Below are 25,381 nucleotides of genomic sequence, written 5' to 3'. Positions count from 1 at the left end.
ATAACAATATAATTTTAAAGCTCAGGGGGCGTTCCAGTTGCAACTTCAGACTTGGGGGGGGGTTGAAAAATACTTAAAATGACAGAAACCATCTTGAAGAAGAAAATGTTGAACTTGTACTTTAACTTTTTCTGTTAAGCTCCATTCACTAACAAGGCGTAGTTTTATCATCTAAACCAGCCACCAGGGGGCTGTCAAGACGCTGCTGGCTTCACTTTTGGGTCCATGTCTATACACTCAGCCCGCAGTAGATGGCGCCATAGGAGCTCTTTTGGGACCCAGACCTGAGAGTGGGGTTTTACTTTGAAACGTGTCACACAGGAAGTGATGCTGAGGGCAGTTTGACAGTGTGTGTGTGTGTCTGTGTGGAATCAGTGTCGGTGGCCAGAGACTTTGCATGAAAAGCCGTTAGTGAGAGCTGGAGACTTCAAGTCCAGGAGGTCGATGACAACAGGTGGAAGAACTCTGGAACTTCTCACCTGTGGAAGTGAAATGATCGCGTGAGCTCAGGTCGGTCTGCGCTTCTTTTTAAACTTGTTGCAAGAATCTGGCTCGATTGGTCTCAACGAGGTCGAGTTTCCCTCAATGCACGTTGTCAATATGGATTCAAGTCATGTCATCAACGTAATCTGCGTTGGTGAATAGCAGCTTTTACTTTTCTCACCCTAACGTTAAAAGGAAGTTTGTTCAAATTATGCTGACTCAGGTTTTTTTTTTTTTTTTTAAATAAATCCTACACTCACCAAGGTGTTTAATGTTCCATTGGTTTCGAAACTGCTGTAGAGAGGTTGTGATTTGTATTTTATTATGTCATTCTACTTTTATTTTATTTATCTGATAGGGACAGATCCCATTAATCAACATGCAAAATACTGTAAATGAGCCAATGAGTCAGCTCTATAAGATCATTTTCATCTATAGGCAGCCTGGACTAACATACATTTACTGATATAAATACAAATATATATGCATAATTCATGTGTATTATACATATATATGCTTTTATTATAGTTAATAAACTGCAGAGTGTATTTGTGTACACATGATAAATCAGAGGTAATTGTTTCTTCACATTAACCACATGCTGCTCAGTCTTTACTGCTTTTCCTGCCAAAACAATGAAATCATGATAAAAACTTGGTAGGAAACAGTTTAAGCGCAAAGTTTTATAAACTGAATTGTAAACCAACTTATCAACATACTTCAATTGGTAGTACACAAATGAATTGATGTTTACAAATTGAAGTTATCAGTGTGTTAGTATGATTCTAATCTGAACAAACCTGTTTGATTTGTGTGTTTTTTCATGTGGGTTCATGATATCACTTGGATTTAATAAAGAAAGACACCTGGTGGTTTTTGGATCAATATCGTGCACAATATAGGAGGAATGTGTTTACATATTCTAACATTGCTCACTGGTCCATCTAGAAACGTCAGCCTCATGTGAACAATGCAATTGCAAAGAACAATAGTGAGTCAGCAACTTTCCCATGTGTTTCCATTGAACGGTGCCAATTTGTAAATTCTGATTTCCAATTCTATTGTAGTGTTTCAAGTTTCACTGTGACACCAACGTCACATCTGTGAACTCCTCGAAACACTTACTCTTCTGTGTAAGCATGTTACTCATAACCACATTTATTTTGGAAGCAGTCTCCCTCCTCTATGCATTGCAGTTACATAAAACACACACTTGCCAGTAACTGTAGCATTAACTTGTTCTTGAGTCGACTACTTCAAAAGCTGCCTCCTCCCTGAGCTATGAAGCCAAACTTGTTTGTTAAAGGTCCCTGTGCAGCCTCTGGATGCCTCAGCATGGGGTTACCTCCTCAAAGCTCAACTCTATTATTATTGGGTTTACTGATGGAGGAGTTCTTCCACTTTTCCTCTTCTTATTACTCAAAATCTCGGCAGAACGAAGCAGAAGCACGGATCTTATTCCGAAAGATACAAATTCTCGATGGATTCTCTCTGTTTTCCTCTTTGTGTGCCTCAACAACATTCACAACATCTGGATTTTATTAGATATTTGAGTGTGTGCCTGTTTGCAATAGTTTGCATGAGTAAGATGGTTCTAGAGCCGCTCTAATGTGGGAATCTTCTGAGTTTATGAGCAGAGCAAACAACCTCCAGTCACACACACACACGCACATACACACACGTACACTTGGTTTACAAAATTAGGGGTTTTCGGGGAATAGATGACTTTAATGTGTGTGTTGTGGTTCCGTGACACAGCAGGGTAGTTAGTCAGAGACCGGAATGGCCCGAAGACAAAGAGAGACAGAGAGAAAGAAAGCAAGTGTGTCGAAGGTGAAGAAAGAAGAGAAAAGGGCAAAGTCGGGGCCAAAAAACGACAACAAATATAGGATTAAAGAGAAAAGTCGTGAAGCGGTTGATAGGCAGTGTCCAGGGAGGTGTGATGAGAGAAAACAGGAGGAAGGTTGAGAGAGAAAAGGACGAGCTAACAGTGTTGTTTCTTGGGTTCAGTCTGCAGCTGCAGCTAATGCAAGTCAGATGTTTACTCTTTGATGTGTTCGCCCACAGATACAGATGCAGTGGGCAGGTAGGTTGATATGGACTTAGAGCTCTGTGCTGTATTGATGATACCAGAGTATGAGTATAAGTATGTAAGTGTACTGCAGGGTTACTTCTGTGAGAAGACTGTGGTTCTCTGCAGCTTTGTTCAGTCGTACGAATGCTAACTTGACCGAACCAACCAGGAACCAGAAGGGAGAGAACATGCCTCCACCAAGGCTGATTGATCACTTTATCACCATATTTAATGTACACGTATTGCATCAGATACATGAACAATATACAAAGAGATGTTCTGCAAACTGCTCACATTAAACCCAGGCAAAACATCCATTCTCTGATATAGTTGAAAGGAACATTTGTTTCCATACTTGAAAACCCACCTGAAAATACCCTTTTTGATCCTTTCCTGACCGATACCATGTCCTTCCACCCAGTTTCATGGTAATCTGTCCTAAAATCAGCCAAAGCAGGATCACATTGTCTTCTTTGAAGAAAAGGACATTAACAATATTACAGTTGAGTGATCAAAATTAACTCGGAGCTGTGGGAACCACAAATTATCTGTATCCACCAAGTTCTGCTTCACTGTTTCCCTCTCAGTTCACTCAGTTGATGCTGCTGACGTTTGCACCAAACCTAACATCTGCTGTGTGTGCACATGAGATTGCATTTGTACATGTGCAGGAGGTAGTGAGAAAAGAGAAGTGTGTGTGTGTGTGTGTGTGTGTGTGTGTGTGTGTGTGTGTGTGTGTGTGTGTGTGTGTGTGTGTGTGTGTGTGTGTGTGTGTGTGTGTGTGTGTGTGTGTGTGTGTGTGTGTGTGTGTGTGTGTGAGATATCAGCGATTCATGGTTAAAATACACTGACCTTTACCGCACCCTCTCGTCCTCATGTTACTTTACAAGTGGCTCTCTGTAACTATAACAAGGATGACTGATCACAGTACATTGAGCTGAATATAGTGACATACCCAGTGTGTGCGAAACAGTCCAGGTAAAATATTACCAGATGAAAAGGTCTGTTTCGGGATGATCCAGTAACTTTGCCATTAGTGAAACTGTTGTTTGTTGTTGCTCATCAATTTGCAACATTTCCTCTTTGGCCACGACTGTCGACAAAGGTCTTCCTGATTTTGTGTTTTTGTCGCATCACTCAAAGTTATAATGTTATGTGTGTGTTTCTCGCAGTGTGTGTGCTGGGCGTGATGGCAGAGCTCCCGTCTGGACTGCTGGAGGCATGTGTGGTGTTCGGGGCCCCCAGTGATAAACTCCGAGACATATACCAGGTATGGACGTCCACAAAGACGGAAGAAAACTCACGTACACACTGTCACATTCAGGAGACATACAAAGTGGACAAATACAAATAAAAAGCCTTGGTTTGGATTGCACTGGATTCTGGATAATGTAGCTCTTCTGTATTTCATGAATCACACAACTGCGTTTGAATAAAAACTTGAAATATATCCCAACTGTGTCGCAGCTTCATCAGCAGAATAAGCTAAATGAACCCCCCCTGCTGGATGCGGAGGTACTGCAAGTCCATGCCCCGCCCTTTGTTACCAAGGAGACCAACTCCAACCAGGCGATTGGTCCGGCGTTCAGCCGTGTCCAGAGGAGGAGGAGCTTCATCAAGAAGGTAAACTCAACGTTTGTATTTTGAAATGCTAAATTATTGCATTAAAGTTTTAGGACAGTTAAGAAAGTTCATATTTATGGAAACTTACTTTCTGTTTTGTGATGCGTCGTCCCACCAGCTGAGTCATCTGTGTGCAGTCTGATCCAGTTTTTATTTGTTTTTGTTTTTGCAGAAGCGGCGAGATCGTGTTGCGGAGACATTATCTAATGGAGATACAGCCAATCGTGCCGAAGTGTCGTCAGCGACAGAGGACATCAGTGTTCCCAAGGATCTGGACCTCATCGCTCTGCCGCAGCTGTGCTTCCCTGGTATAGTGTAAACAGCATCGTGCTATATCTTAGTACTTTGAATGATGGTCTTTGGCTGATGTGAGGCATCCACGTGTTTGTTTTTGTTGTCCCCTACATCAGAGCTTCTAGACAAATCCAGCTTGTTTATTTACAACACATGACTCTTGCTCTGCTCTCTCTTAATTTTCAAAGGTGGTCTTCAGTTAGCCAATGAGCAGAAGGACGACAGTTACCACTTCCTGGTTTTTACCGACTTGTTTGGGAACCGAACCCACGGAGTTGTTGTGCAGTACTACAGATCAGTACAGGTACTAACACATCACACTCTCACAGCGTGATGAAAACTTAAAAGAGAATCACAGTGAATCCAGTAAATGCAGATAGCTGCTCTCATTGCTCTGTCAGTCCTGTCAGGAAGGCGTTGTCCAGAATGGCCACCGATGGAATTCATCAAAGAGTCGTCTCTATGCTCCCTTCGCTGTGTGCGTCATCTCCAAGTTCCCCTACTACAACGCCCTGAGAGAATGCTTGTCCTGGTAACAACTACCGTTAGATGATGGATAACCTGACCATTGTTTAATGTTCAACTTTAACCCCTTCTCTGTATCTCCTACTTTGTCTCTCACCTCCTCGCTCTCAGTCTCCTGGTCCAGTTGCGGCCTGCAAGACAAGCGGACATTGAGGAGACCATCAAGGAGTTTTCAGCCAAACTGTCACTGGTCCCTTTACCACCTCCTGGTCAACTGCACGTGGTCAGAAAACACTCCTCCTTGATTTTCTTCTTATGTTTGTTTTTCCTCTTTTCTTTATCTTTATAGTAACGTGTGTGTCTCTGTGTGTCTGTGTGTCAGTCCTTCAGCCTCCGTCCTCTTCAGGTGGTTCTTCCATCCAGGGAGGATCAGGACAGCCCAGTTATCGACATCGATCTGCATCTACCTTTCCTCTGCTTCACGCACACAACGCTCCTCCAGGTAATTCACAAATTGACAGAGCATCACAGCAGAAAAAAGGGTAAAATATGAATTAATGAAATAATGGGTCCTGTGAGAAGTAATTTCAGTTAAATTGTTAAATGAGAAACAAATATTGAGTTTAGTTACACTCTCCTCTCCAGGTGCTGTCGTGTCTTCTTCAGGAACAGCGGCTGGTCTTATTCTCATCAGACTGGGCTCGACTCACTCTGGTTGCTGAGAGTCTTCTGCTGTACCTGCAGGTCAGTGTCAGAGGAACTTTACGTCTTTTAAATACAGAGAACAAAATTATAAAACTTTCTCCTGAGTTTCCATTCCTTCCTTTGTCTCTCAGCCTCTGTGCTGGCAGCAGCCCTATGTTCCTGTCCTGTCCAGAGGAATGCTGGACTTCCTCATGGCGCCCACTGCCTTCCTGATGGGCTGTCACATCAGTCACTTTGAGGAGGTTGCTGCCGTGAGTTTACCACTGTTACTTTCTATGTTCAGGATTTTTTCTTCTTTTTTTCTGGCTCATCTGCTTTTCTCACCCAAGATGATGGAAGCAATGTTGGATATTTGGGGATTTTGGTTTAAGATGATATTAAATTAATTTCAGAACTGTTGCTCTTCCCTTTATTAGGGAGGATGTATAATGGCCATGTTCTTGCGTTGTTTATTTAACTGAATGTACTGCTTTACACAAACAACAATCATCACAACCAGGATTAATTCCAAGATAAACAAATATTTCTTCAGCTTTGCCTTAAAACATCTTTGCATTTTCAGCGACAGCAGACAAGTAGGCTATTGTTAAAATGGGTGATCAATGATCAATAAATTAATTGTATTGGTTGAACGCATATATATTAAGGACTGAAGCTGCCCAAGTTAGAAATAAATAAACGTCTTAAGAATAAATAAATAAATAAATACATACATTCAAAAATAAGTAATTAATATGTAAATAAATGAAAAAATGTATTCATTTCTTTTATTGTATTTATTCATTTTTATTTTTAATTTTGTTATTTATACATTTCTACATTCATTAACATACCATTAAGTCATTTATTCATTTCTTTATGTATTTATGAATTTGACAGTTTGGCACAGTATTCAACAATAACTGTCTATTCTCCTCTGTATTTGTGCTCATTCAGAGTCTTTAACAGTAGCTGCCTGTCAGTGACACACAGTCACTCTGTGTAGAAATGAATTGTGCCCATTGTACCTACAACAGTAGAGAATGTGTGTGCGTATTTATTTTACTGTATAGGAGACGGAGGACCTCATCCTGGTGAATGTTGACGATGGCATCATCCAGTCGTCGGGTTCAGAAACCATCGACCTCCCAGCCGTCCCTTTGTCTGCAGCCGAGAGCTTCATATCACGGTAACACACACACACACACACACACACACGTACACGTACACAGTGATCCTGCAGTGGATTCTCAGCTTGAATTAGATCTACTCTATAAATACCTGCTAAATCAAATTAAAAGGGGGAACAAAGCTAAGTCATTTAAGGCCACACTAAACAACATAGGTGTGACAGACTTGTTGTCTGTACGTACAGGGCCGAGTGTCTCCAGCTTCATTATGACTTGGAGCTGTGTCATCTCGGAGTGGGCACCGATGCCAATGCCCTGCGGTGCCAACGCAGAGACTGGCAGAGACGACTGAACACACAGATACAAAACATCGCCCTGGAGCTCGTGGTCAACATTTTCAGGTGAGAGCTCTGCGAGTGTCACTGGGTTAATGAGTCTAGAATGAAGTTGTTTTCATCACCCAGCCTATTATGTTGTCTGTCTAAATGTACCTCTGTCTCTCTGCTCTGTTTGTTGCTCTGTCAGAGACGTTCAGGACTTTTTAAACCACGAACACAGAGTTTTTAACAGTGAGGAGTTTCTGAGGACCAGGGAGCCAGCAGACCAGAGCTTTTACAAGAAGGTACATGCACACATTTGCACAGGCAGACACACACTGACACACTCACGCTGACACACGCTGCACGTTTCTCTTTGTTGCCGTCCGTAGGTTTTAGAAACGCATATCTTCCACTCATTCCTGCGAGACAGGCTGAACAGGAAACGGGACACCTTCAGCCGCATGGAGCAGAACACGCGTAACAATGGTCACAGGTAGGATGCCAGTGTTATATCATAACTGATATAATGACAGACATAATTTAGCCTACTTAAACCTCATCCTTATTCCCTCCTGCATGTACCAATCGTTACCTCAACATCTGTCCTCTCACGCTCTCTCTCTCTCCAGGAATCGTGCAATGACGGAGACTCCTCGCCGTCCTCCCATGTCTGAACTGTCCAGGACCGGCTACAGCAGCTACGCCAGCCCCAGCGACCGACTGAGCAAGAGGCTCGGAGCCAGCCTGCCCAACCTGGAGCAACCCGCCAGCGACGCTGTGACCGCCATCAGCCTCAGCCGGCCAGCCTCATTCAGGAAGATGACCCCTGATATCGGTCAGTGTCATCGGAGGAAAAGGAGAAAGATAAAGCGGAGAGACTGAATTAAGAGTGAATTCTTTTCTAATTTGGTTTATTGTATTCCAGGGTTGAAGTTACCTCAGAAAGCAGTGAAGGTTTTCCGTCTTCCAGAGTTCCCCCCTCCTTTGGCCTATCATTACGTGCAGAACTATTATTCTGACATGGTGGGTTCCCTGGGGAAGGCTATTAACGCTACACCACCCGAGGAATCTGCTCTTCTGGCCAGGTGGAACAAATTTAATATCAAATATGAATAAAGTTCCACACAGATAATGAATATCTCAAGTAAACCGAATGACTCTGACTGACAACTACAGTATATGTCTTTGTTCCAGGTACCACTACCTGCGAGGTTTGGTGAACACTGTGTCAAACAAGCGTCTGGATGCACTGGAGGACTTCCAGAGTCTCTATAAGACGGACTCAGAAATCTTCCCCTCCCAGATGGTGAAGTCGTTGGTGGACTCCCTGCCGGAGGCTGAGCGGTTACAGGTCAGTCCAGGCCATCATGAATGGTGACACTATGTCCTATTGCGCTGTGATTGTCTTTAATAAAGGGAAGTGAATCCAAGGAAGAGTATTTATGATTTAGTTCAGAGACACAAATTAAATGAGAACAATGGTCACTGACTGTTTAGTTGTTCAATTAACCCAATAAAAACCAACTTATCTCCAGATGAATGACTGTGGGTGTATTCAGGTTATCAATGACTCAGTTTCTAAGCTCTCAATATATGTTGGGTACTGATTATTCAATCATAGTGCTGTTGTTGGATGATAACATTTCTCAGATGTGATATAAACTGTCTATAAATATAGTTTTGTAGACGGAGCTAAAATTATTAATCTCGGATTGATTGTGTAAATAATCACTGGTTACAGCCCTAATAAAATTAATAAAAACAGTTTTTTTTAAATCTCTCTACAGGCTGACAGGCGTCCAGAGCTCAAGCGGCTCATCAGCCGGGTCAAGAGGGACCAGGAGCGAGAACAAGCGAGTCACGCCAACGGCCACGAGGAAGATGCCGTAAAGCGCTTCAAGCTGCCGAAAAAATACATGCAGCTGGAGGAGTTTGTGAAATGTGTGCAGGAGTCTGGGATCGTAAAAGACCACGGGACCATACACAGGCTCTTCGATGCTCTAACTGTTGGTGAGTCGCACAAGTTGCTTTGTAGAGCTCGTCTTAGTACGCACACACACACACACACACACACACACACACACACACACACACACACACACACACACACACACACACACTCATGCACGTAAGTCTTCAGCTGCACCCTCCTTCATCCTTTTTCCAGGCAAACATTTATTCCTTGGGTTAATCATTACCGCACCGCTTCCTGAAGAAAGAGGGCTTATCGTGAAGGCCTCTCTGCTGTTGTAGGTGTAACCAGGGCTCCAGTGGGCATTTAACAGCACTTACAAACCATGATACCCACATACCTTACCTTTCCGGTCCGGGGCCTGTGCTTCCACTGTTTTGCATTGCATTTGGATTTGATGTTCTGAAGAGGTCTGTAGATTTGAGCCTCGGTTCAGACGTTGTTGAGCAGCCACTCTCGGAGTTGCAGTGACCTGAATGTGACCTGACAACATTCCTGCAATCTCAGATTGATCATGTTAGTAAAGGCATAGAGGAAAATCTATCTATTGAGTGTAGCGGACTAGTAGTGAAATATAGAGATATTTGTTTTAAATGTAAGATAAGAACTTAGGAGAGGAAGGAAACTGTGAGAAAAGGGGAACTCACATATTTTTCCAGAAGCTGATGTTTTCACCGGAGTCGTGACCTGAAAAGCAGGAATCTAACGTTGCACTGAGAGCTTATCATGTCCTCCACATTGGTTCAGTTTCCCCTTACTGACCTGCCCTGGTTTATTATGAGATAGAATAAACCGAATATGTGCTGGTATCCACATAGTACTAAAATTTGGTACAAACGTCAGATTCACAAATGAACTGATTAGATTATGGGCGTGAAAGGTCAAAGGTCAATTTAACATGATAGCTCATGTCTGCCTTTTGGAAATCTGTTCAAATCATTACCAGTCATCACGTGGACTCAAAGATTACCCGATTGTATTTCACAGTGACCTCATATGAGTCAGGAAAAAAAATTAGGCTATATGTGACTTTACTGCTTCTTGTGGTCATTGACAGAGGCCTGTGTCTGTATGGGTCTGTATGTTGTGTGAGGGGTGTGAGTGAGTGTGTGCTCAGACTTTGTACTGTATGCAGTCATTGTTGTATTACAGTTAGGATGTCAACCCCCCAAACCACTCACACTGCTGGCAGATATGACTGCATGGAATGAGATAAAGTTGGCTCAGTCAGCCACCACGAGTGTGTGCGTGTGTTTGTGTGGGTGTGTGCGTTGCACAGTCAACCATCTTGGAAAATGAGGGTTAAAATAAACTGTGAAATGTTTGTCTTACATGTTTTCTGTCTTTGCTGACACAGGATATTCACAATTTTTGTGTGTGTGTTTGCTGCAGGTCATCAGAAGCAGGTCGGCCCAGAGTTGTTCAGAGTGTTTTACACCATCTGGAAGGAAACTGAGGCTGAAGCACAGGAGGTCTGTACATGTATCTATGTTTTCCTTCTAAATTACAGTATAATGGCTCAGACATACAATATCTATCAAATACTAGTAATATACATCGTAAGACATCTATCATAAGTGAAAATGTAAACCTGTTTTAACTGTGTTTACAGCCAAGGCTGAAGGAATAATACTAGTAGTCAATACAAAATGACTTTCAAGCAGAAATCCCTGACATGCTGCCTCTGACTTCTCAGATTTGAAGATTCTTTCTCATATGTGATATTAAATACTTACTAATAACAACCCTTAATAAAAATCTATTCTCTTGAGTTGACGTTGCACTGATCTATAAAATGCTGCCGGGGTTTGGTTGAAAACAAAACCAGCATCTGCGTACTGTAGCCTTTGATGTCACATGGTTTGACACCAGGATGAATCAGCAGAAACTCAAGATTCCACACTGCTGACTCATATTTAATGTGATTGGCAGGTGTGTTTACCGGCATCTGTGTTGGAGCACATTGAGCCCAGCGAGTGCGTCTTCAAGCTGTCCTCCTCGGTCAAGACGAGCCGCGGCGTGGGCAAGATCGCCATGACCCAACGCCGGCTCTTCCTGCTCACCGAGGGACGACCGGGATACATTGAGGTCGCACAGTACCGAGATTTGGAGGTGAGACAAGAGGGAGGATGGAGAGGGGGTCGTTTTAAAGTAGGTTTCCTTGGTATTTACAAATCGGATTAACGTCACGAAACAGAAGTGCAGTTTTATCAGGACTAAAAGCTTAAAAAGCCAGAATCCGTTTAGGATATTGATCCTGTATTGTTGATCCACATCTCTTGTCTTTATCTCCTCTCTCTCCTCAGGAGGTGAAGGTGTCCTCGGCTCCCTTCCTGCTCCTGCGAATCCCCAGCCTGAAGCTGCGCGTTCGGGGCAGAAAGGAGGCGTTCGAAGCCAACCTAAAAACGGAGACGGAGCTCTGGAACCTGATGGTCAAAGAGATGTGGGCCGGACGCAACATGGCTGATCAGCACAAGGTAAAGTTCAAATTGAAAAGAGTGTGTGTGTGTGTGTGTGTGTGTGTGTGTGTCCGATATGAGGGCATGTAAGTGTGAGGGAGAAGCGAGAATTTGAATCTAGTGGAATAAATGCATGAGAACAGAAGATAATTAGATGTGTTTTTATTACTCACACAGTGCCTCTATGTAGAAATCACTTTGTGTGTGTGTGTGTGTGTGTGTGTGTGTGTGTGTGTGTGTGTGTGTGTGTGTGTGTGTGTGTGTGTGTGTGTGTGTGTGTGTGTGTGTGTGTGTGTGTGTGTGTGAGAACTTCAGTGACTCTGTGGGTGTGGTTGAAATTCAATGAGTCGTACATTACCATAAATACCATGAAACCAGATGATGTCATAATCTGTGTCTCTCACTTCTGTCTCTTTCTAACTCTCATTTACATCTTCTCTTGTCTCTCAATTCCCCTTATTTACAGTATATGAACAGTTTATGTTATTATATTATATATATGAATTTGCTCTGTCCTTCCTGATTTTGCAGCGTGCTCCACATGAAGTTTGTAGTAACTGTGAATGTTCCTCCAGGACCCTCAGTACATGCAGCAGGCTCTGACCAACGCCTTGTTAATGGACGCAGTGGTGGGCAGCCTTCAGAGCAGTAAAGCCATCTACGCTGCTTCTAAGCTGGCTCACTTCGACCGCATCAAGACGGAAGGTAGAGGAAAGATGCTGCTCATTATAGTTGGCTTTGATTTTTACAATCTGAAGTGTTGTTTCCCTTCAGCTTGTTATTTACCGACTCAGAGAGGGGGTTACTGCCTCTATTTAATGCTATTTGCTTAGTAAAACACTTATTTAAATTATATATGAAATGATTTGGAAACTTAATGACTCTTGATGACTCTTCTGGGCTTTTAGAGTTTGTGCCGTCACCACCAGGTAAATGTCAGTGATTTCTCTTTTGTGTATTTTCAGTCCCCATGATGGTTCCCAAGACGACTGCAGAGACGCTAAAGCACAAAATTAACCCTTCGCTGGAGCTCGCTGCGCCTCAGCCTGTGGACGTACTTTTATACACACCAGGTACACACACACACACACACACGCACACACACACACACACACACACACACACACACACACACACACACACACACACACACACACACACACACACACACACACACACGTGCATTGTTTCTGAGCACCATGCAGCCTGTTTTCTTCGAATGTAAAAAGGCAGATGATCATAAAACTGCTACGTAAAGTTTCTCGACACTTCCTCCTCTGCTCTCCTTCACAGGAAAAGCACAAAAAGGAAGTTGGTTAGTATTTTAGAAATATACGGAGGGAGGCTTTTTCTCAAGGTTGGTGTGGGAAGAGCCATAAATAGAAAGTTTAGCCTTTCCAGTGGTAGCTGGGAAGTCATTTGACACACAGGACAAGTGATAGTGTCCGAATGTTAACGTGTCAGTATCGGGTGATGCTTTCCCTTTCTCTCTTAGGGGAAAACGGTAATAAATCCACTAAAGCTTTGGACATGTAATCAGCAAAGATATCCTGAGTTATACATTGAGCCGCATTAGCTACTGTATAATATATCTTTACTGTACGATATGATAAAACTGTTTCAACTAAGTACATTTAATTGACAAAATAAAATCTTTAAAGATTGTGGTGCGACTTTGCTCCTCTTCTGTGGCGACAAACCTTCCTACCCTTGTGTCCACAATTATGAATTTATGAAGCTGTTAATAGATAACCTACCAAATCTCTTTTGTTGTAGGTCGGTAAAAGCGAATATACAAACTCCTCACACTAAGAAAATAACAATAGCTAACTGCAGTTTTTCTTGTTTTTGAATAATTTGGTAGTAAAATTACTCTACATCCTCTTTCATCTGTGAAATATTAAATGTTGTCAGGCAAACAATAATCCATGTTACCCTGAGAATCATAGAGCAGAAAGTGTGTGAAAAGTCAAGGTCATTTAGAGAATTAAAGGATTTTGTAGTGACTTATAAACCATAAAGCTCCACTTGTTGCTCAATTTAACGACATAGATTGGTGACAAATTAGGAAATAACCCAAATAAGCAGGTTGAGAAAAACCTCCCACACATGGCATGAGGGGGCAACTGAATGATTTAAATTGAATTAAAATATTAAAATATCTGATGTAAAGATTTGTGTTTCATTCCTCCGGTCGAGCCTCCAGAGATTTGTAGGATCAACAGTATACAAAGATGGACGACATGACGGCGCTCCCTAAAAGTGAAGCCAAAGAATCTCAATTGCCCCCTGGTGGCTAGTTGCAGTATTTGTCATAAACCAGGTGAAACGTCATGATTGACAGCTGAGACTCACTCGCGATTGGTCGAGCATGTGTATCGCCGGGAGCTCGATGCCACTGCGACTCCACGCCACGATCGCTGCTGCAAATTCTCTGGCTCCAAATGACCTCATATCGCAATATGGCAACGATCGAATCTGGGATATTTTGGCCTAATTTAGTGGCCATCTTTATATACCGTCAAAGGAACTTTTCAACACAGTTAATGATGTTTCTAAATTACCTTGCTCCTGAAAATAACACTTTTTTACTACCGTTCCCCTGCCCTTTAATTTTACAATAGCTGGCAGACTGGAGCATTATTTGGCAGGAAACATCTTACCACAAAGCCGCGTCCTTCAGCGGACCGACCATCTGGGGCCACTTAAATGCCCGGCTGGTGGCAGACTGACCCCCGGCACTAACACACTCATTCTCTGTGATCCACACATGTACAGACACTGCTCACTTCTTCTATAGTCGTCAGCTCTTTGGGATTTCTCTCGGTGAAAAGAACAAATCTGCCTATTCAGATCCCCCCTCCCTGCCTCTCCCTGCCTCCCTCTGACTCCCCCCCCCTCTCCCTCGAGTGTGGATATAGGTCACTGAATTGAATTTGTGGCACACGGCCACCTCACTCCACACTTTTTCTCCCCCCCCCCCTCGCTCCTCTTCATTCCCTTCTCTCTTTCACTTTTTGCGTCCAGAGCCCCCCTCCTGAGGTCTCACTTTGACTTGCCTTGTCCCACTATCGCTCTGTGTCTGTCCTATAAAATACAGGACGTTACTCTTTGTTTTCGCCAGCCTTGCTTTTAAAATAGCGATGGACCCGTTAGAGGAAATCTGACCGTTAGGTGAAACCTGGGTGGAGTCACACTGCAACATGAAGTGTTTCCATTCAAACCGTTGACTCTTCTCTCCTGGGAGGTTACTGACATTTCAAAAGCACAAGTCACGGAGTTGTTTCTTTTCGCTGTCAGGGTTTTACAAAAGTGGTTTAATATAATTTATGCATCTTTTGTAAACTGCTTTAATAGTAAGTTACTGGTAAAGTTAGGTTTAACACTGGCAGCTGTTGTTTGCTATAAGGTTTTGAGAAATATATTTAACGTGTGTGTGTGTGTGTGTGTGTGTGTGTGTGTGTGTGTGTGTTTTCAGGTCAGTTGTGGGTGTCTGTGAGCGGAGGGAAGGTGATGGTATTCGATGCCTCCAGCTGGTCCCTCACACACACCTGCCAAGTTGGCAATGTTAAACTGGTAAGAAAAGCATCCATAGACTAGACCATCTTATTCTACAGTCACACCTTAGTTCTTAAATAAAAAACAATTTAAGAAGAACTGGTAAAAGAGCGTTAAACGTGCTATAATCAATTTGTTTTTATTATTATTATCAGGGGATGAAATAACTACTTATATGTTCAAGGTCGTCTTCGGTAACAAACTCACTCTCATAACTGTCATTTCTAGAGTCCACTGGCTCTTGTTTTGATTTAAAAAAAAGCTTTGTGCTTCCTGGCCAGCACCAAACGACACCGCAGGGGAGGTTTCAGCAGATAAAGAGACATATATTTCCTTTGGTGGAGTTAGTGGAGAGCAAAATGTGAATGCTAGACAATAACAACACCATTTCACCCCTGTTTTACTGCACAGTGTACACGTGTATAAGTTCAACTCCACGTCTGTGTGTAACAAATGTTTTATTCGCCTGCTTGCCCGCACATATATATGTATATAGTTTTCTTTTTAAAATGATAAATAATAGTTTTCCACAAATCTTTAAGTTTATCGGCAAAATACAAAGAGAGAAACAAGACATGGATATAGAAACCAAGCCTTTTTATCAGCAGTGGTGCCGAATCGAAATAGTTTACCTTTTTCTCCCGTTGCTTCATTTCAAACAGCGCCGGTGTTATCTCAAGGCTTTCAAACAAGGGGAGTGTACCACAGTGTATTATTTTACATTACATTTCTACATTCCTCCTACGGCATTCCTGAGAAAACGTAAACAAGTGGAAGTCGTCAGCGGCGTCTTAAAGCTCCTGTAGGTGAACGTTCTGCCTAAACGAGGTTAAGGACGAGTGTAAAGTTTTCGAGGCACTTCTCAGGACCGTGCTAATCACTGAGCAGCACCACAAGCATGCAGGTCACAGTCACATGAAGAACGTTAACTTATCTGTGTGTGAGAAAGATACAGGGAGAGTGTGTGCGTTCCCTGGAGTCCACAATATTTGCACAGGCTCTGCCACAGTTGGGCCGCGCTCTTACAGCAGTAGCTGCTTGAAGCCCGAAGGCTGAGTAAAGTAACAAGTGATGGAGAGTAAATGCAGACGTTGATATTAGATGAAGTGTTGAAGAGGACAGTGGGTTTTGTAGTTTCTAAGAACAATGCGCCACCTAGTGGAGAGGTTGGGTATTTCACAATGACTTTTACACCTCCACTAAAATATTTCCCCTAGTTGTTGTGGATACAAAAATAGTTGTCACCATTTCCTGAAATGCAAAGTAATCCATTAACTATCATCTTAGATATTTATTGATGTATTCAATCATTCATTCATGGTTTATCTGATAGGGACAGATACATAGACAAACTGAAAACAGCCGTCTGATGCAAGTACCACAGCGTTTATAGAAGAGGCTTATTTGGCTTTTATGAAAATATTAGATTAAACAGAGAGATAAAAGATATATAGAAATATAAAACGAAGGAATATAAAAGTGACAAAGACAATATACAATGAAGCACTTTAAGAATTGTTTACATATAAGATAACGAAAAGTATTTTCGGAACCAGCAAATATTTTCTGGTGTTTTAGTTTGAATAACAACTTGATCAGCTAATTAGGATTTGAACAACTCAACTCTACTTTTTATTTATATACAAATAAAAGTCCAACTGTACTAAGCCCTTTTTACACCAGCTAATCACTTAATGGGCCTTAATCTAAAGGAAACTAGTGTCACTACTGTAAATCTTCTATTACTCATCCAGACACGTTGTGTTACTGTGGAACCTGGAGACTCTTTGGTTTTCTCTTCTCTGTGTCCGTGTGACTCCTGAACGGTAAAGTGTGTTTTCCTTTCAGAACTGCATGCTGGGAGTTGACAAGGATCAGGTGTGGATGGGCTCCGAGGACTCTGTTATCTACATCATCAGCATGGTGGCCATGGTGTGTAACAGACAGCTGACTGAACACAGGGGGGAGGTCACGGGACTGGCGCTCGACACGGACAAATACAGGTAATGTACACACACACACACACACACACACACACACACACACACACATGCACAGAGTCAGAATAAGACACACCACACTGACTATCAAAGAATTGACACTAAGCCTAAAGTCTAATATTTGACCATCTCTCTATTAAACCATACACAGTATCAAAACACATGTGTAACCTTAGAATTTATTAATGTACAAATCCATTCAAGGTCAAAGGGACATGTAAAGTGTTAAAAAGTACTACTGTAATATGTTCTTCAGCCAGAAGGTGGCGTACTCCTGCAGTGCAGAGGGAACAGTGATGGTGTGGGACGTATCAACACTGCAGGTCAGTTTGAAACCAACATGTCATTTGAAATTAGCTATATATTGTCATGAAAGGTCAAAAGGTCATAAAAAGTGATTCAGTTTGCTAATTCAATCATCAACTTTTAAATTTAACTTAACTTTCACTCACTCCTGTTTGACGCTGTCCTCCCAGAAGTTGCAGATTTGTTTCTGGTTCATTGAGTTTTCCGTTTTGAAACCACTCAGGTGAAGAGACACTTCCGCCTCTCCTGTGATCGACTGGTGTCTGTCTCCGGCTGGAACGGGAAGCTGTGGTGCTGTAAGTTTCACACCATCACGTTAATGTGTTAAAGTGGAAATCTGAGATCTGAGTAACCAAATCATGTCTGTGTCTCTCTCTCTCTCTCTCTCTCTCTCTCTCTCTCTCTCTCTCTCTCTCTCCAGGCTCCAGAGACAGTATCATGGAGGTGTGGAGGAACGGCTCCTTGAAGCATCGTCTGAATCTGCCAGAGAAACAAAAAGGAGCTACAACGACGTTCAGCTCTTTACTGCTGTTATCTGAGGTGACACACACACACACACAGACACACATGATTACCTTCATCATAGACTGTATATAAAGATGGATGCCGTGTCCCCACTTCCTCCCACGATCCTCCATCTTGTGCCGATGACATGATTTGGAGCCATAATCTGCGCAGTAGCAATCAGAGGAAGGAGCCAAAGTAGTGAGGTCCCACCGATACACATGCTCGACCAATCGTGAGGCAGTCTCAGCTGTCAATCATGACGTGTCACTTCCTTTTTGGAAATAACTAATTGAACCCAAACTTAATGGAAAAATTTACCTTTGAACAACCATCAGTGTTTAGTTTATGCACTCTGACTTTTTAATGTGGCCCATGTCCCATCCACTAACATGGAGGAGGCAGGGATTATGAGCTATACTGCAGCCAGCCACCAGGGGGTGATCGAGACGCTTAGGCTTCACTTTTTGGAGCAGGCATGTCGTCCATCTTTACAGTCTATGATCTTTCCCTTTCTGTTGCTCTGTATTTTATTTAAGCACTTGTGACTCATGTTTGAGTGTGATATGTGTTTTGTGTTGTGTGTGTGTGTCAGAGGGAGGAGCTGTGGAGTGTGTGCGTGGACTCCGGAGAAGTGTGTATCTGGTGTATGAAGGACCCTACCAAACCGTTCCACCGTGTGGTGCTACAGGACTGCAGTGGATGTTACTGCATGATTAAAGTGAAAAATCAGGTTATTATACAGCACTCGTGCACAAACGCGCCACACACAAAATTAAATACACAAATCCCTTTTTATGCATTATAACATGAGCGGTGACGTGGAATAAAACCACACTATGTGACTTATTATCCCCTCCAGGTGTGGGTGGGTGGTGTCGGCCGCAGCTCCACCAAAGGAAAGGTTTACATCCTGGACACGGAGCGCAGAGAGGTCCTGAAGGAGCTTCACGGCCACAGCGACAAGGTGACGGCGCTCTGCTCCGCCGAGGACCGCTACATCCTCAGCGGTGCCGGCAAACACGACGGGAAGATCGCAATCTGGAAGGTGGAGTAAGCGAGGTCTACGGACTGGAACAAACGGACAAAGTAACTCTGTTCTGTTTTGGAATCTGTGGGAAAAAATACAAAGGGCCAAGTAACAGGAGGGGAATCAAATTCACAACCTCGACCTGCAGCTGCGTCACAGAGATGTGAAGGAATCACATGGCAGTCATGTGAAGTTTACATTAAGCGTCACCAGCTGAGCGGCTGAGCTCCTGCCTGCTATGAAGTGGGGAAATGCTGACATTACCGATTTTACAGGAATATGAAGGACGAATGAAGACTGAAAAACGTCAAGTGGATGCCGACAAGTTCTGCTGGATTTGTGCTTTTAATCCAAATTGCTTCACTTCACTGAAGGTTTATACATTTTTTTGTATTTATATTCTGCTCCTCCCATGCATTATGTAATGCTGTACCCTGTTTATTGTGAGTTTAATCACACTAGTGTTATGTGGGAACATCGTGTGACTGAGCCGAGCCTCCAGCTGTGTCTCTGAGCCGAATCCCGCAGCTCAAACTACCCTGCAAATAAAACTGGAGAGTTTACCGTCGCTGTGGGGAAGCTTATTATGATGGAAGTTATCCTTTGATGGAAAACACACAGAGGAGAGTGATGGGGAAATAGGGTGAAAGCAGATACAGAGCTGGGACTCGTGACACACCACCGACATGTGATGTACAGTGAGGTGTGTCTCGGAGGAACTTGGATACGTCCTGCAACAACTGGAGTCTGTCAGCGATTAAAAACACAGAATAAGGACCAATCCCCACAGTATAATTTACCTTGCTGTTAAAGTTTCTACATTTTCTTAACAAATATAGTTTGATCTGTTTTAACCAGGAAGGTTTTTGTCTCACAAGGAGGATATGAAGGTCCTGGTCACGAAAAATAGCAAACAAACCCAAGTTCCTGGCTTTAAAACATTTAATGCTTATTAGAATGCAGATATTTATAATTCTAAGGAAAGAAACAAGCCATAAAACACATATGTTAAATATCTATGTATGTGCTGTAGACATTAGTGTTATTTTACAGTGTTAGTGTTACTTGTATTAACAAAGTGAAACCAGACAGACTGATGTTATTGATTCTTCACATATGGAGAACATTGTTTTTCTTACTTTTACTCTTCCTGTCCCGTCCAACAAGTCAACTTTCTGTGACTCCTTAAATTTACATTTATATAGAAAGTGCACTTTTTTATCAAAACATTACCAGTGGGATTTTAGCAATAAAACATTTGGGAGACACCTGAGGTTCGATCAAAGGTTCAACTCCTCCTTCACTAATAAATCTCTACAGTGTATATAACTGTTGAACATGAATGTGACGCGTATTCTTTTGTAATCGAAACTCTGCAAAAAGTCAACCAATGTATTTATATATATTTTTTTCCAACTGGATTTTTGTATGACTGTATGAAACTGCACAATATATATTCTCGAATATTGTTAGCAAAGGTTTTTTTTAAAGCAACAGTGAAAACGTTCAATACACTATTTAAAGGATGTGTGGAGTTTGTCTTTATTTTCCACCAGAGGTGACTTTCAGTTGACCTGTGACCTCAGGGTTGCAGAGGACACACATGTCAACTCACAGGATGGGAAAGCAGAACCTTTCATATATATATTATATCTATTGTACTTTTTTTTCTTTACGTGCTTATCACATTGATCGTTGCTTCTTTCTTGGGAATCACTAAAACACCTTCAACAGGTTGGGTACTACTGTCTGCGCCATGTAGTAAATTCAGGTTGAGCATTTTTGCAATATGGCAAATTCATATATCTTGAAATTGTATTGCGTGAACTTTGTTTTACTTTGCGCAAAACTAAGTCCTGGAAGCAAATGATCATAATATCACTTCTGTTGTGCACTTCTTCCAGTTGACCGAAAGAGGGCGCCACATATTTAGACAGGTTAAAGTGGCAGGCAAGTGTTGATGAAGTTGAGTTTAACAGATCACAACTCCGAAGTAAAAAGCTTTTCTAGATATTCCATTAATTATATTCTCAGCAGAATAACAGTTTTTTTCTATTAGATCTTAGAAAATATGGTTTCAGCCTCAGTGTTTATTTTTTCTAACATCTGTTCAGAACTTCAGAGAAGATGAAACCAGGAAGTATATGTATAAACTCCAAGGTGAAACCTACCTTCATGTAGGTTTCTCATCAAATAATATTTCTTCTTGTGCAATTACGTTTGTGCAACTGTTTGTGTGCTGGGTGTTGTTTTGTTTACTGAAAGGCAGAAAGCGGCTGTCAATCTCTCACCATGAGAGTTCACTCGAGCCTCAGCTGCTGTGGAAGATAAGATGTTTTCTGTCTCCCTGCAGCCGTTTATCAGTTTCCTAAAATTCGCTAGCTTACAGGAAGTGAGTGCTGTTTGTGCTCTATACTGAAGCTTATTGAATTGACTCTAGAGAAAAAAAGATCTGCTCCGTTTTTCTGGATTGATGAGTTAGCCTACCTCAAAATCAAGGGAAAAAACCCGACATGAGAGCTCCCCAAAAGTGAAGCCAAAGCATCTTGATCACCACCTGGTGGCTGGCTGCAGTATAGGTAATAAATTCCAACTCCGCAATTTGTTTAAAGAGTTCAATTGAAGCAGATATGCCTCAAAATTAAATTACATGAAGGTCCCCTTGAAAGTAAATCCAGCCTCTCTGCTTCTTTTCCAATCCCTGCCGGCTTTTATGCAAATTAGCCATGAGATCAGCAGAAACCAATGCTAGGTCCCTTCTCATTAAACTGTACTGTACTGCAGCCAGCCACCAGATGGCGATCAAGACACTTTGGCTTCACCTTTGGGGAGCTGTCATGTCGTCCATCTTTATATACAGTCAATGATTAAAACACTTTCCCCTTGAATGTAGTTGAATATACATATAAAGAAGCCTAAAATGGAAAGAGTAAAGATATTTTTCGAATAACAAAAGAGGAATATTCAACTTTATTTATAAAGCACCTTTCAAAACAGTTACAAGGCACTTCACAAGTTAAAAACAAAATATTGAAGGCAATAGTAGCAATAGGAAACAATTTAAAAGCAATGTTAAATATGATTATATGCTATTATTTGATATACATTCTAATAGATAGATAGATATATAGATAGATGATAGATAAATGGATAGATTACTTTGTTGATCCTCGGAGAGAAATTAAGTTATCATAGCAGGCAGGCATATTAAAATACAATAGAATAGAAGGTACAAATACACAATAAAAGAAAAGAAAATACACAAGGTGCAGTGGAAGTCCAATGCACTATTAAAATATGATAGAATTTCTATTAATGATAAGGTGGAGGAAGCTATTGGAAATAGAGTAATTTAAAATGTAATAATATGTTATTATATTTAAAATTGCTTTATTCATTGTTTACATTTAAAACTGCTTATTTCATTGTTTGCTTTTTAACTGTTTTCTATTGTTTGCCTTGAATTTCTCGTTTTCAACCTGTAAAGTAACCTTGTGTTTTGAAAGGTGCTCTACAAACAAAGTTTAACACAAATATTTTATCATCACATCATTTTATCTATACAAAAGAATTATACATTAGCCTTGCAAACACATTCTAATGCTAATGAGCCCCAAACGTCTCCTTTAACACAAATCAGCTCCTGCTTGTTTTGTGTACCACCGCCGCGGCCCCGCCCCTTTATGCAGATGAAGCCGTGACGTCGGCGGAAGCCATCTCTTCCGACGCTTCTTCCTTTAAAGGCGGATTTAAAGCTCTGACCTCAGCTGCAGCTGCAGAACCACTGAGGCTACACGAGCCGCCGCGGAGCGACCGTCCCACCACAACACCAGCGGAGCCAGCGGCTGACACCACCCGGCGAGGTGAGCTGCGGGGTCCGGCTCAAGCACCGGGGGCCACACGGGTACGGACGGGGGTTTTTTTGCAGCCGCTTTTGCAGGCAGGTTTCTCCGGGTCTCCGGCTGTCAGGCTCCGGCTAACACAGCATCTCAGGTTGCTGGTGCAGAGAGGAGGAGGAGGAGGAGGAGGAGGAAGAAGAAGAAGAAGAAGCAGCAGCAGCAGCAGCGTTTACTGTAGTTTCAGGAGGCCCGTGTCAAAAACAAGAAGAGCCCGAGAGGAGCAGACAGGCGCTCAGGCAGAGGTCAGGTTTCTAAGCGGGCTGCTCTAATTATACAGTGTTGTGTCGTCGCTTGTGTCAGGCAGGTAGAGAGGGTTTAGAGACAGACCGGAGGCTGCAGGGCACGACTTAGCTTCATGCGCTTTCATCGCTGCGGTGTCGTAACCAACCAGGAACGAGAGGTTTGCATGTGAGAGCGGAGCTGCAGGTGTTGACAAGCTGACATCATGAAAACACTGAGGAAAAAACAGGACGAGATGTCTGTGGTGCGTTTTTAAAGGTCACAGGATCTGACAGGACCGAGCGATATATGGTTTAAATTGAGTCTGTCGATATCGGTAATTATCTAGAAAAATGTGACATTGTTTTTTTTTTTTCAAGTTTGATGCTGATTTTTGCTCCTGAGTGTTTGTTGTTGTGGTTAGTAACTCTTCTTTCTGTGCAGAGAATGAAAGGTGATGTTTGTTTTTTTTTTATTGTTAGCACACGATAAATAACTTGTGCACAAGATAAATAACTCGTCCGCTCACGATGAAACACTGTCACACACAATAAATAGACCTATCATGTGCAAACAAGATAATTAGCCAGTGCACACACGATAAATAACTTGGTAGCACGACAATTAAAAAACTTGTTAGCACAACAAATATATAACTTGTTAGCACACGATAAATAACTTTTTAGCATGACATATAAAGATATTGTTCCCACAAGATAATTACTTTGACCTTAATGTATGTGCAGCAAATGTTTCCTGCTTCTTCCTGTTTTCTTGCGTCTCTGGACACGAGCAGCAAAAAATGAAGTATGACATTCCAAGGTTATAATAAAGATTTTTATTTTTTTTACTTTCTTTTACAAACAATATATATTGATCGTGTTAGCAAGAAGTAGAAAAAGAAATCTCACCTACTTTTGGTCCACTGTAACACTTGATAAACAGCAAAACATTATATGAATCTGAGGTAGATCTATTGTGTGTTATACCTCCCTGCTGTGCTTACACAATGCATACGTATTAAATCGATACGTATTGGACTTTTGTTAGATTGCTGTCGATTGTGATTATTGCTGATATTGTTTAATCTCCCAGTCCAAGGTGTTATGTTGGGCTCCTTGACACGTTATAGACCAAGTGATTAATCTCTTAAAGCAGATAATAAGTTAGTTGCCTTCACAGTTAACTAATTTGCCACTAGGAGTCCCCATTAGATAGATTTGATCTATTTTCATTTACATTTCAGCTTTTAAGTGAAAAAATGTGTGTTTGGCGGCTGCAGCTCTGTCATATCACTGGTGCTGAAGGCTTGTGTGTTAAGTATTTAGTCGGTTTGTACGTGTTGACAACTGCTGATTTATTTCTATGCTTGGGTACATGAGAGTGTTGGAGCGCACATGCCATATTGATTTAATGTATGTGTACACAATGACTTACTGCATGTGTATGTGTGCACTGTCATAATTTGCTGGGCCTTAACTCTTTGTTGTGTGTGTGTGTGTGTGTGTGTGTGTGTGTGTGTGTGTGTGTGTGTGTGTGTGTGTGTGTGTGTGTGTGTGTGTGTGTGTGTGTGTGTGTGTGTGTGTGTGTGTGTGTGTGTGTGTGTGTGTGTGTGTGTGTGTGTGTGTGTTTTCAGGTACGACTTCAGGACTTAAGATTGCAGCCTGGACCAAACAACAACGTCTCAACGACATTTATGAAGCTTTTAGGGCCTTTTGGTGAGTGGAAAACGCACACACGCACACACACAAACACCAAGGAGGCACCATTCGTTTTGTTGTACTCTCTCTCTCTCTCTCTCTCTCTCTCTCTCTCTCTCTCTCTCTCTCTCTCTCTCTCTCTCTCTCTCTCTCTCTCTCTCTCTCTCTCTCTCTCTGCATTTTTGAATGTTTCTTCTTGTGAGGGAGTTATTTTGCCTCTTGGCTCAGTAAATTTGCATAAAAACAAAGGGAGATGTAATTAACCAACAGATGTTCGCCCTCTATTGTCTTTGAAAGTCTGATGTGTTAGTCTTGGTTTCGACGGGATCATCAATAACACGCAAACACTTCCTCATCCAAAATCGACACACTCTTGGTTTTTGATGCGCTTTGATGCTGTGTCACGTTGCTCGCTGCAGAGCGGCCAGCTCAGCTGAAGTGACAGGAATTGACTTCCTCTTGATGAAATGGTAGCTGACTATCAACTGGTGCTGCGTCAGCATTGTGGTATTGCTCACACACACGCACGCACAGGGACGACCACATAGATGTTGTCAGACACAAAAGATCACATGCACTCAGTCACATGAAAACCCACACTCTGGCACATTAATGCACTTTTTGTATATGTTTTGTCTCCTGGGAAAAAACACCCCTGTAT

At 42.1% G+C, this 25,381-nt stretch overlaps 2 protein-coding genes across 4 annotated transcripts in view; both read left to right on the top strand.

Annotated features, from left to right (window-relative positions):
- Positions 1-345: 345 nt before the first annotated feature.
- dennd3a (DENN/MADD domain containing 3a) lies at positions 346-20,428 on the top strand. Of its 2 annotated transcripts, XM_034600647.1 has the most exons (30): positions 346-510; positions 3,730-3,827; positions 4,025-4,180; positions 4,353-4,488; positions 4,663-4,778; positions 4,876-5,006; positions 5,111-5,222; positions 5,322-5,441; positions 5,585-5,683; positions 5,776-5,895; positions 6,697-6,812; positions 6,999-7,154; positions 7,279-7,375; positions 7,463-7,566; positions 7,703-7,908; positions 7,999-8,158; positions 8,268-8,424; positions 8,861-9,083; positions 10,438-10,517; positions 10,978-11,157; positions 11,352-11,522; positions 12,080-12,209; positions 12,470-12,577; positions 14,983-15,080; positions 16,911-17,065; positions 17,319-17,385; positions 17,592-17,664; positions 17,790-17,908; positions 18,468-18,605; positions 18,735-20,428. In XM_034600647.1, the coding sequence occupies exons 2-30, from the start codon at positions 3,747-3,749 to the stop codon at positions 18,927-18,929; spliced, it is 3,804 nt and encodes a 1,267-aa protein (XP_034456538.1). In that variant the 5' UTR covers positions 346-510; positions 3,730-3,746; the 3' UTR covers positions 18,930-20,428. The 2 variants fall into 2 exon arrangements, 1 of the variants encoding a protein (XP_034456538.1); XR_004615450.1 differs by lacking the exons at positions 17,319-17,385; positions 18,468-18,605; positions 18,735-20,428 and having other exon boundaries at positions 17,790-17,853.
- Positions 20,429-22,611: 2,183 nt separating this feature from the next.
- The window catches only part of LOC117770868 (solute carrier family 45 member 4), a 45,087-nt gene continuing 42,317 nt past the window's right edge, over positions 22,612-25,381 (top strand). The window contains exons 1-2 of one of the 2 annotated variants that reach the window (XM_034600649.1): positions 22,612-22,765; positions 24,657-24,738. The gene's annotated coding sequence lies outside the window, so the exon portion shown is untranslated. Of the gene's footprint in view, positions 22,807-24,656; positions 24,739-25,381 lie in introns of both variants that reach the window. The other variant, XM_034600648.1, reaches the window with a different exon arrangement.

This window comes from Hippoglossus hippoglossus, chromosome 11, assembly GCF_009819705.1.
Source record: "Hippoglossus hippoglossus isolate fHipHip1 chromosome 11, fHipHip1.pri, whole genome shotgun sequence".
Classification (NCBI taxonomy): domain Eukaryota; kingdom Metazoa; phylum Chordata; class Actinopteri; order Pleuronectiformes; family Pleuronectidae; genus Hippoglossus; species Hippoglossus hippoglossus.
Note: the sequence above shows the minus strand (reverse complement) of the source record. Positions and strands in the feature narration are given on the sequence as shown.